General features: G+C 47.7%; 1 protein-coding gene across 7 annotated transcripts in view; it reads left to right on the top strand.

The window, feature by feature from the left end:
- Positions 1-13,218, top strand: part of BLTP3A (bridge-like lipid transfer protein family member 3A) — a 1,033,704-nt gene that overhangs the window by 786,882 nt on the left and 233,604 nt on the right. For all 7 annotated transcript variants that reach the window (XM_085645841.1, XM_085645832.1, XM_085645827.1 and 4 more), the window contains one exon: positions 11,335-11,537. In XM_085645841.1, the coding sequence (XP_085501967.1) occupies positions 11,335-11,537 (203 nt within the window). The remainder of the gene's footprint in view (positions 1-11,334; positions 11,538-13,218) is intronic.

Here is a 13,218-nt window from a genome sequence, read left to right as displayed (position 1 = left end):
GCAACAGGGGATAAATGAGTTATTGTACAAAGAAGTCAAAGAGAAGATTCAAAAGAAGGAAGTAATCGAGGAGCGTATTCAATATACCTCCTCATCCTCAAAAATATTTGACTTTTAGACCAAACATAAACATCAGATTTCTAAACAAATGAATAAAAACACATGGGTTCAGAATGACAATACTGTAGAGGGTCATACAGAGGATGATGAAAGGAGACTACATGGCGACCAAAGAGCTCAACATCGCCTATTTATATATCCTGATGAACACAGAGCACAAAAAGTATCTTGGTTTTGTGATCAATAACTCACATAATCGCTTCAGGGTTATGCTGTTTGTGATCAAATCTGTGCCAACGGTTTTCAGAAAGTGCCTTACAGTGGTGGCGGCTCATTGGAGAAGGCAGGGTATACATGTGCATTCCTACCTAAACAACTGGTTGGTAAGGACGAGCTCATGACAAAAATGCAAAGAGAACATACAGGTCATGAAGCAAACATTAAACAAGGTGGATTTCTCTTTAAAGATGGAGAAATCCTTCCCAGCATCCTCAAGAGAGAAAGTCTTTGAGCATGGCGAAGGAGAGGTACCTCCCCATACAGAAGAGAGACTTGGCAATTGAGGGAGTAAACTCACCTCTACCCGAAGGGACTTTCTCTGACAGCGAGATCTGTGATGAGGCTGCTGGGCATGATGGTGTACTTAATACTCCTGATCTCACATGCCTGATTCCACATTCTAGAAATCACAAGACCAATCCAGGTATGATAGTAAACAAAATGGACACAGACAATGAATGGAGGGCTAGGAGGATCTAGTGGTTTTCACAGGAAACATGCAGAGTGAGATAGAGTAGTGGAAGGAAGAGAACATGACTGTGGACAGCCCTTTCAAACCGCCTTCACCAAATGTGATCATCACAACAGATACATCCTATACAGTATGGAGTGCGTCTATGAGGAAACTGCATGTAAAATGGAACCCACAGAAGGCAGTGAGCCACATACATGTCCTAGAATTGAAGACTGTTTATAGTGCTAAAAGCCTTCTACAAACACCAACAGACAGTATAACAGTGTCCTACCTAAATAAACAAGGGTGCAAGACAGTTCACACTATCAACATTAGCACTGGGGATATGTAAATACTCTGTACAGACAAGTATTGAACTGACATCAATACATACATCAGACATACAAAAGAGAGGCAGAAAGGAATATGCATCACACGAATGGGAGCTCAGTCAAGAAGTGGTGCAACAATCTTCCAGTATTGTGGCACTCTGCCTATTCGCAACACATAACATTCATAATAGCAAAACTTTGCATCAAGATACCCACACCTGCTGTCCCAAAGGAATGCACTCTTGATAAATTGGTCAGCGACATTGTATTATGTCTTTTCACCTATCTTAGTAGTACCTCTTGGGATAAGCAAGTGCCGACAAACAACAGTGTAAGTGATATTATTTGCCCCACAGTGGGCCAGACAAGTATGTTTTTCACACCTGATGGAGATAGAGCAGAGTAATAAGGATACTGACATAACAGAATCTACTGCTATGCAGGGTGGGAACAAGTGTGTCACCACGAACCATCCATGGCTCCTGAGTGTTTTGAATTTATACACTGGGGTCTGCCTCAGAGATGCATGGAAATCCTTAGAGTGGCTAGGAAAGCAAGCACACACAAATGAAATACAGACAAATGGAAGGGATTTATCTGTTTATGTACGAGAGAGAAAATACACGATTGGACAATGGACACTATCATTGTAAGATACCTAACACATCTACTCAGTGGAAAACTAACATACAAATCCATCAAGATACGCCCAGCAGCTATAATAGCATACACAAGGGACAGTGTAGGGAAATATTTATTTACCACACCAGTCCTCAAAGTCTTTCTGGAAGGGGTAAAGAGATTCGCACCACCAAGCTCATCACCCACTCTAATGCAGACCCTTATCCAGTTACTAACTCAACTAATGAAGTCATGCCCATGCATAAAGTAGGACTCCCATTTCTGACATTGAAAAGAGCCTTCTTGATAGCCATTACATCACTAAGAAGTGTCAGTGAGCTACAGACCTTAACAGTGCAGGAGCCATACTTACACATACACAAGGACAAGGTGGTCATGAGCTCGAACCCACATTTTCTGCCCTAAGTCACTCCATGTTAACCAGGCAGTACAACTGCCAGCTTTATTTCAACTACCAAAACCTCAGTAGAACGAACCCTAAACACGGAAGTTGTCAGGAGGGCAGTCGCAAAAGATACCATTGAAAGATGGATAGTTCCAACAATCCAAACGTGTTACAAGGAGGCAGGGGTGACATTGGATACAAAACCAAGAGCATGCTGAACTAGAACGAAAGGAGCCAAATTAGTCAATCTAGCGACGATGTCCACATCTGCATGGCAGCTACCTAGTCATCAGTTCACAGTTTCACAAGACACTACTGCATTGACATACGAACTAACGGAAAGGCACAGGTGGGATAGAAAGTTCTAAGATATCTATTTGAAAACTCACATTCACTTCAGCCCAGCCTCCAAAGTGGGGGAATACCCCTTTATAATCCATGCACAGCACTTGACTCCAGAAAAGATTCTCACTAAAAAACAAAAAGATTGACTTACCTGTAAGAGCAGATTTGCAGCTTGAAGACTTTACTTGATTCACATGCAACCTTTTTGCTCTCTATAGAAAAGGTTAGAGTAAGCAAGAAGCCAATACATCTCATTACAACAAAAGCTGTTAATTCCACAAACATCAGAGGTCACCAAAAGGGCAAAAAACAATCTGAAGATGACAACCACACACGGGGACATTGGGGTGTGTCTGCCATAGAGGGATGGACAAATCACCAAATAGCTGACAACACCAGAGAGAAAAACAAGCATTTGCAATGCAATAGGTCTCGTATTTGCGACAGTTTGAGCTATAGTTATCGTAACTGACAATGCCTTTAATTTATCCATTTTAATAACTAACACATAAATAAAAGGCATTTTCATTTACAATGCAAATAGCTCTAACTCTTGTAAATGCGAGACCTATTGCATTTTAAAGAAGCAGCCGCTATTGTCCGGGTCTGCTTGAAAGTGAAAGCGCGCATGGCGCGCTGAATATTGCAGGAAAGCCTGTTGTGCCTGCAGTAGGTGAAACTCATTAAATAAAATAGTGCTTACAGACTAAATAAGATGTAGAGGGTAACAAACTAAGTAAAAGGGCCAGTCCTCATGGGAGGTTACAAATGAAGACAAGGCGGTACTAAGCAGGGACTAGCAAGCCTATTTATGAATCATAAGCCAACATTTAAGAAGGACAATGACACAAGCTAATGACAAATATGGACAGAGTGGGCGGGGCTTCAAGGCCATACTCAAATGCAGCATGCCTGGCAGAGCAGCGCATGTGCTGCCCAGGCTCTACCCAAAAACAAGAAGAGACATCTCCGGACCCAACCACTAGATGTCATAATGATGCACCGCATGTGGATCCAGAAAAGTCTTCAAGCTATAAAGCAACTCCTGCAGGTAAGTTAACCTTTTTGTGTTTTACTGCAGAAGCAAAATCATTGGAATAAGTAAACTGGGTGTATAAAGCCTGCATTCATACTTTGTGTTGCAGACGAAAGGGCTACCATTTAACACTTTGGCAGCACCCTTAATTGGTACATCCAGCAGCAGTAGAGCTAGAGAAAGCCGCCGAGGCCTGTGGCATTTACTGTCACAATTGGTATACCCCACAAAGTGCTACAAAGCAGTGATCAGCAGCAGCATCCCAGCTGTTGCTTAACTGGCAGCAATACTTTGTTGCCCTGCTGCCTGTCAGTCTACTGCTGTGCACACTGGCCTCACAGCACTTCGGTGCTTCCCGTTGAGACCAGTGGATTGTAGGCTCGCACCTGCACTGGCCATAGATATGTAGACCTGTGGCTTCTCACCTCTCCGTCCCAGCCCCCTTTTACTTAAAAAAAAATTATTTATTAACTCCCTGTAGATACCCATGCTTGTGAATCACTGCAAAGTGCAAGGGCACAAGTGGTTTGTATACTTCGCACATAGTCCACTCAAATTCTGTGCTTGCGACTACCTCTATTCTGCTAAACATGGATTTTAGCATTCCTCCTACACCCCTCCTGTGCTGTTTTCGGCTTGACCACACTCCTTGGCTGCTACCCATGTCTTATAATCTACTGTGTTTCTGTCCTATCTATGGTCCGCTGTTTCTCTGTATTCTGACGTGCCCGTGTGCCAGTTGCTAAACACGCACATGGTTTTTAGTACCCCCAGGGGCAACCCGCTGTCCCCCCTCCCCCATAATAGGTTACCCAAATGACACACACAAGACAGTTGGTGTTGGGTAACACAATGCTGCAGGTTTATTACATAATTCCAGTATATGTAATGGGTGGGTTATCTTACGGGCGATCCAAGGGCAGGCAACCAACTGGGTCGCCTGCCCGCCTGATGAGCCGGGCAGCGCGGGAGCGTTGCCCGCCGTTGCTGCCCCCCAGGTGATTCTTTCTACGATCACGTGCCGTTGGTAATTCTACTCACGCCCCCCCTCTCGGGGCGGAGCGTCGCATAGCAAACCCCCGGTTGTTCAGGCCCACAACCGCCCGCAGGACTAGCGGGGCGCCGACACGGCTTCCGGGACCTCCCTTGAGGCTCCTCGGTTTTGGCTCAGGCACCCCCTATGGTGCCGCGCAGAGGTACCCTTTGTACCGGCCTGCTTCCAGATCGCCCTGTAACTCCGCCACAGCCCTGGAGGCGGCTAACCGTCGCAGCCAGGGCCCCCCACCAACCCGCTATAGTCTTACCTGCAACCTCTCCTATCTAGGGCTTCCTGCAACTAGCTGGAAGGGAACCATCCTAGCAGAAAGAAGAGTTTGAAATTCTGCCACCGCATGACAGCGCTAGGGACTCAAACCCTGTGAGATCCCCTATATCCACAGGCCCAAGACTTACCAGTGAGCTAAAGCTCCTGGTGTTGTAGATGGCCCCATCTATGTCCCTAAAGCCCGAGACGCCATCCCAATCGGATAGGGTCTGCTGAATAAAGGACCAGTTGGGCCTGCGAAGATGTGCCAAGAACTATTCGCCCCCCAGCGGGAAAGTTACACCTCTTCACAATTCTGGGCCTGCCCTCTTTGGCTATTAAGGCGAGAAGGGTTTTACTTAATCCTCGGCCAATCCCCTCTGATTGCTAAACCTGGAGCACAGGAGTGCTCCTAGCTGCCCGCGCGTGACCATGGGCAAGGGGTGGCTCTTGCCCCTGCCCACCATCCCTTATTCCTTATGGGAGTTAAGCCCCTACAGATCCCTCAGTGATGAGACCCCCTAGGCCTACCAGCTTCGGGAATCTGTCTGACTTAAGCATTGCGCGCTGTCTGTAAAGTTCAAGCATTGAGGGATGACTAAGTCCTACTTCGCCCCTCCCATCATGCTTCCTAGTACTAGGGTGGCGGGGGGGGGTTGCCACCCCACAAACCCAGAGCATCCTTAACAGTGCCAAATTCCAGCTCCGTTGAAGTAGAGATTGCATGCACCCTGGGCGTGACAAGTGTTCTATTGACATAATGTCCCCTTGTGTTTGCCCCACTGACACCCCAGTTATTGGGACAGCAGCACCATATGTAGGTCGGCAGCACTCCCTGAGCGCGGTTAAGTGTCCGTAAACCAGGATCCCAGTCTCCTGCAGCTGCAGTACGCGACCAGTGATTCCGTTGGGGGATACCCCCAACCGCAATGGTCCTCTAGACATGAAGAAACCCTATTTTACCTGGGCCTATCTCCAATGATGGCGGTTTCACCCAGCTATGGAACCTATTTACTTGATTTGCTACTCGGCCCCCCTATGGGTGGGCCTCAGAGTTAGGGCAACGCGCGTGCTCCCAGGGCACGGTGCTGCTGGGGAGCAGATGTCTGTCACCTACACGCTAATACTTCATCTGTTGCCAAATGACCTACCGCTGGAAGTTACCCAAGACCGTGGACTTTGTGTTCCCACTTATTATTAGAGCGCCGAACACAAGCACCGACCAAATAACCCATTCAGGTGCAGGAGTCGTCGTAATGCCCGGAAACGCCTAATGCGCGCGAATGTGAGCACGAGCAAATTCTTGTGAGTAATACATGTACCTGTATCATGTGTCTGCATCATAGGAAGCCAGCCACCACATGTTGCCTATTTATCTAGCGCGCACTCGACCGGAAGGTATTGGTGCAAATTTCGTGAACAATGCATGCACTTGTATCAAGTATCTGCCTTATAGGAAGCCAGCACATACATGTTGCATATTTGTATCGCGCGACTCGACGCCAAAGGTATTGGAGCGCTTTATATGAGCACCGTATTTACACAAGCCGGCACGGGGAGAATAGGGGATTCGTAATACCCGTAATCGCGTGATGTGGACAGTGCATGTCTTGGTATCATGTATCCGCCTTATAGGAACCCTGCAATACATGATGAATAGTTATATAGCGCGAACTTGACCGGAAGGCATTGGAGCAGTTTAACATGAGCACCATATTTATATTACCTCTTCACGCAGGGGGTGCTTACGACATTCGTACCATATTACCCGCTCCCCGACCGAATCGCGCGAGTACCGCACCAGATTCTCCATTGAGGTGTGGGGGGTTTATTAATGCCCGTAATCGCGTATGTGAAAATTGCAAGCACTTGTATCATTTATCTGCCTTAGGAAGCCAGCAATACATGTTGCATAATTATATAGCGCGAGCTGAAGGTGTTGGAGCGCTTTACCTGAGCACCTTATTAACATTACACATTTAAGCACGGGGAGCTTACAAGATTCGTACCATACTAACGATCCCCGTGCCAGGTCCATTGTGCCTGCCGCACGCAGCCCACTGCATGCCCCCCACCACCCTCAACGGCAGCGTAGCCGACGGGAGGGGGGGTGATAACCTTAACCAGGGAGCGCCACAGGTGTTGCACCGCTCGTGATCAGCGGGGACCCAGGCAGCTCCCAGCCTTGCAATGCTGGTGTATTGGGGCTGTGAACCCACGCTAGTCTCCTACCGGCTCCCACGGCACAGGGTATGCGGCTTCTTAGCCGGTCGCACTCCCCTTTATTTACTTTGCTCGCGAGGCCGACCACCATTGCGAAGTATGCCCCGCGGGCGAAAGGCCAACGGACACGCAATCACTAAAATGTGTGCTCTGACGGACGGTATTGATCCTTTACACAGCACTATAGCTCCCGCGTGCGACGCGTGAGCAGGGGTGACTTAAACCGTGCCTACGAGACCCCCGAAACGCAAGATGCGCGGGGGGGGTGAAAGGTACGCCACGAAAGGTACGCCAACGGAAACCGAATCAATGTAACTTGAACCTGCGACCTTGCGAGGCAGCGTCCCAGGGCCGAGGACCCACGCACGCTCATGCCCGATCCCACCGTGCGCCGGGAGCGCAGAGGGATCGGGCAATGGTCCTCTAGACATCCAGAAAAGGCCCTATTTTTCCTGGGCCTATCTCCAAATGCTGGTGGTTATCACCCAGCTGTAAGGCCAGAGGCCCGCCTATGGAGCCTATTTACTTGTTTTGCTCCTCGGCCCCTTTATGGGTGGGCCTCAGAATTAGGGCGTGCTCCCAGGACACGGAGTTGCTGGAGAGCAGATGCCTGTTACCCACACGCTGATACTTTATCTGTTGCTGACAACAACGACACACGAGCCAAGCCCCCCTTCAGCAAAAAGGTTGGAGACGAGGGACACGTGGTCACGTGTGGTCAGGATCGGACAGCACGACCCTTGCTGTAAATAGCACTTTTATAACGCGCGAACTCGACCAGACGGTATTGGCGTGCAGTGCCTGAGCACCGTATTTACATACATAATCTGGCACGGGGAGATTAAGTGATCTGCCCGGCGTCACAGTGCGACTCGCCCGACGGTATCTGGAGCGTAGTTCGCATGCCCCGTATCTATATACATATTCGGGCACGGAGTGGGATCATGGGCCGCCCAAACTCGCGACCCTCGGGGGCCCAGGTAGACCAGGCCCAGCAGCACGCATGCATATCTGGGCATGGGGTGATCAGTGATTTGCCCAGCGTCGCAACCACAGCGCGAACCGATCCGAAGGTGATGGCGCGCAGTTCGTGAGCACCATATATACATACATCGGGCACGTGGATATTAATTATCTTCCCAGAGTCACAGCGTGACCCGCCCGAAGGTTTTGAAGTGCAGTACATGAGCCCCGTATTAGCATACCTATTCGGGCACGGTGGATTAGTGATTAGCTCCAACCGTAATGCGCGCGAAATTATTAGAGCGCTGGACACGAGCACCGCCAAATAACCCATTCGGGTGCAGGGGGTGTCGTAATGCCCGGAATCACCTGATGCGCGCGAATGTGGGCCCGAGCAAATTAATACCTGCACTTGCATCATGAGTCTGCATTATAGAAATCCAGCCCATACACGTTGCATATTTATCTAGCGTGAACTCGACCCGAAGGTATTGGGAGCAAAATCTTGTGCACCATGCCTGCACTTGTATCAGGTGTCTGCCTTATAGGAAGCCAGCAGATACAAGTTGCCTATTTGTATAGCGCGAACTCGACGCCAAAGGTCTTGGAGCGCTTTACATGAGCACCGTATTTACACTACACCATGCAGGCACGGGTAGCGTAAGCGATTCGTACCATATAATACGATCCCTGTGCCAAATCACGCGAACACCGCACCCGATTAACCATTGAGGTGCGGGGGGTTTAGTAATGCCTGCAATCGCGTAATGTGAACGATGTATGTACTTGTGTCATGTATCTGCCTTATAGGAGGCTAGCAATTACATGTTGCATATTTATATAGCGCGAACTCGACCGGAATGTAATAGAGGACTTAACCTGAGCACCGTAATTACATTACACCTTCAAGCAGGGGGTGCTTAAGAGAATCGTACCATATTACACATTCCCCCATCCCGGATCACGCGAGCGCCGCACCAGATTATCCATTGAGGTGCGGGGGGGGTTTAGTAATGCCCGAAATCGCCCAATGTGAACAATGCATGCACTTGTATCATGTATCAAGCGGGCGACAAAGAGGTCGCCAGGAGAGTGGGGGAAGGCTGAATAGCCTCCCCCTCACCCCAGGGCCAGGAAGTGACACGCCTTGCGCGTCACTTCCGGCCATCCCAAGGAGGGGGGCTCCGGACTGCGACCCCGCCCCCCCCGGTGGGGAGTGGAGGGGTGACCGGTGCCCCGGGGGCACTAAGGCGCCGACCGCCGATTGGCCCCCTGCGGGGGCCGCGGTCAGCGGCAGATTTCCTTCATCTGTGTTAAAATAAAGGTTCACAAAAATAAAACCTTGAATCAGACAAGTGCAAAAGACACTGGGCCAGACGGACTAAGGATTTTGCGATCCCAAACCTTGCAATTCAGAAAATCGCTGTGTTTGCAACCGCAGAATTTCTTTTTGTAATGTACAAAACACATGTTACGAGTTGGAAACTTTTTGCAACCCGTAAAATGAGGTTTATGACTCGTACACAATCCCAGTTCGGAAGGGGTAGAAAAGGGGAGTTGCTTCATAAAAGTGAATCGGTATTCGCGGTAATAATGGGTACACTCGGTATTAATGATTTGGAACCGCAATCCAGGGCGTAAATCATTGTGCAGTTAGCGACACCTAAGAGGAGGAGATAACAGATTTGCAGTGGGGAAGGGGTCTCTTTGGGAACTGTGGTGGCAACCTGAAGGGGGTAGCCAGTGGTGTGGGCCACTGCCTGCTTCCGTCCGATATTTTACCAAATGGAGAACTTGTATTATGTTTGTTTAATGCAAGTTTCTTTATGGAACCGGGTCTGCTTTGAAGGAATGCAAAAAGAGGGATGGTGGTCTGTTGTCCTTTACAGGCCACTCTGCCTTTATTTGTAGCCAATCGCCAGGGGCTTGCTAATTGCAACCTGCCTAATTAATATTCATTAGGCAGCTCAGTCTGTGACTCCCTGCAAATGGTGATTTTGCGGATCAACCTAATAGTGCATAAGTCAGGTCACAAGATTACCTACTGGTCGCACAAAATCGGTGCACAATATGCAATAACTTTTTTGCGACAACTGTATTACTAGATCTGACCTACTCTTTTTTAGGCTCCAAGTTCAGGTTACATATATGAAATGCCCCAGCACGACATCTCTGTCCAGCCTCCAATTGCTAGCTGACTTAACTTGCATCTACCTCTCCATGACACTACCACATTTTAATATCCATCATACATTCCACGTGTGAGCAGCAGAGGCATAGAAACACAAGAGCACCTATTTCTCATTCTCCCTTTAACTTTTATTAGAGTATTGACCTTTTCAAGGGGATGGCGGGTGAGGGGGGAACATTTTGTTGCATTTCTACAAACAACTTCATTGTAAAGTATTATAGCCCGTGACTACTTTCCACTCTTCAGATCGTAGCTGATGATCCCACCCATCCCTTTCTCTTGTTCATGATTGGTGACCCCTTTGCCACTGTTCACCACTTTCCTTTCTGTGGCCTAAGGTTGATGACCATCTCAGCATTTTTCAAGACTAATGACAATATTTCTCCATGTGACCTATAGCAGAGGAGCTGTTCCCTTAGGCATCCCATTCCGCTGGTGACCCCCTTTTTATTTTTGACCTTTGTCTGGATGTTCCTTCCATTCTTGGGTCCTTATCTGGCACTGTCTCTGTGATATATTGGAGGATAGTCCATTCCCTAGACCATGTCTGTAGAATTTGCAATTGCTCTCTCTGGTTGGTCACCACCTCTCTGCGGAAGATGATTACATCCACCCTTCCTGTCTGTACATCAGTACTAATCTCTGCCCTCCCTTCCTCTTATCCATACTATCTTCCCCACCTCCTGAAAGCCAGACTAGGGACTCCCTCCCTATTGCAAAACTACTTCTGCTAACTCCTTAACTTTTTTAGGCAGAAGCCAGGTGAATCTCCTCTTTTCTCTCTTTCTCATCGCAACTCACTCTTCTTTTTCTATCGTATCTTGTCATTTGCCATGCCACTCTGTATGTAATGTTAGAATATTCCACCTCTCTTCTCTGGAACTTTTAGCAAATGATCTGGTCTCTCTCTATGTAGTCATAGACTTCTCATTTTCAGTCTGCGGTCCATAGCTGTTGACCCCTCCCTCTTAGTGTAGCCGGTGGATGGTAACCTCATCTACAGCTCATCGTTGGGGATTCCCTTCCCCTTTTACTAGCCCTGGTAAATATTCCTGGTAAGCGCTATTTGCTGCCCATGGCTCATTCTCCCTTAGTGACCAATGAGTTGTGTTTGATTGTAGGGACCCAGTTCTGAAGGGAGACGAGGTGGTTCTGGCATCAACGGTCAGCAGCAGCAGTCGAATGCGGTTCTTTTCGGTGAAACGTACTTCATCCCAGCAATCCTTCGATACCACCTCATTGGACGGGAGTGTTGGTGCTGCAGAAGATGGGATCTCTATTGACAGTGATGGCTGTGAAGGCTTTGTGCTGTTAGCAGAGTCAGGTAAGCCCTGTGGGGGTGTTTTCTCCACCTTTGTTGAGGCCAACCCCCATTTGTTATCTAGGCATCAGTTGCATGTTAAGGTAAGCTTACTACCCTTGTACATGCAAAGCAATAGGTGTTATTTTAATTGTAGGAGTTTTCTACTAATAAACATTTATGCACCTTACCTCCATAATGTGATGGATCCTTCCAGTAGTACAGGTAAGTCCATAGCATACCTGCAGTCTGGGCCTGTCCCTAAAGTGCCCTATATGCGCTACAAGACTCAAGCGTTGTGCGCTGCCCCTCACAGACTAATGTCAGTATTGTAGGGCTCCAACAGTGTGATATTTCTTTAATAGTGCCCCATCAGTACTGTGGGGAGCGCAGTGTATGATTCCTCCATGTATTAGCCTTTCAGTGCAAAGGAATCCTTATAGTATGGAAGCTCTTTATACTAAGGGACTCCTGCTGTGTTTGCATCCTTCCACAGCGCCTGGTATTGCCTTCTTCCTCTGTGTATTAACCTATCGAGGCTATACATTTTCAGCTGGGAGAGATTTTCGCCAGCAATTCCCTGTAAGTGCTATGTGACACTATGTTTGTGAACCATCTCTAGCAGGTCTTAGCTCCGGTACTCTAGGAGTGTGAGCTTCTTCCAGTTAGTGCTATTGGCGTTCAGTGGTGTGAGCCATCTTCTGAAAGGCCCCATCCAAGCTATCAGACTCCAGCAGTGTGAACTTCTTACAGTACTCTGTTTGGAGCAGTCCTCTAATATTGCTTTAGGATCGCAGGCGCTTGGGTGGCGTCCACCAGTGACATTTCTAGGACTCCATGAGAGTGATTTCCAGGAGAGGTGCCCTGTCAGAACTCCACCAGTGTCATGTCATGGTTATACAGTGACAGCAGTGTGGGTTTTATAGAGTCATTCTGTGTCGAAGCTATACGACTGCGTAAACCTAGCTCTCTCGATACTGTCTTTTCCATAGTGGGATGAACTCCTAAGTAAGAGATGCTTTAGAATTGCATGCTAAAAATAATACCCTGTTATTAATTATGACCTCAGAGAACTCCGGTTATTTCAGATAAAATGCAAGCATCACGTGTGCTCATAGTTTAACACTTTTTGTACTCGTGGGCTAGGAAGTATCATATTTTCTTGTCATGGGGCTGGTCTAGAAGCTCCTCTGCTGCAGTGATGGAATAATTCTAAGTCAGTTACTCCGCATTAGCTACTACATTCTAGGCATAGCATGATGATTTTTGGCAACCTTCCTTCCTGGAGGTCAAGGGAAGTGCTATCCAAGTCCCCTTTAACAGTTTAATAATTCAAAAATAACTGGACAGATTAAATGTACACCAGAATTTCTTCCTATTATTCTGGAAAGTAAAGTCAACATACCTGTTTTTTGTCGACTTTCACTTGAGTCTTATTTGAACCCCAGTACTCTTTTACTGGACATATGAAAACAAGTTACTTACCGGTAACTTTGATTCTCCAGTATTGGTAACTTTCATAGATTCCCATAGCTTGTATCATTCCCCGTCGTCGGAATGGGAGTCTCGGTAAACAAAATAACATAGCAGTAGGTACAAAAGAGAAAGAAAAAGGCCTAGGCCTCATTCCCTTTTGTAGCATATCCACCTCTTTTTGTAAAAGAGACCAAAACAAAGCAACAGCCAATCAGATTAGCCTCACCCC

This window comes from Triturus cristatus, chromosome 1_1 (assembly GCF_964204655.1).
Source record: "Triturus cristatus chromosome 1_1, aTriCri1.1, whole genome shotgun sequence".
NCBI classification, from domain to species: domain Eukaryota; kingdom Metazoa; phylum Chordata; class Amphibia; order Caudata; family Salamandridae; genus Triturus; species Triturus cristatus.
Note: the sequence above shows the minus strand (reverse complement) of the source record. Positions and strands in the feature narration are given on the sequence as shown.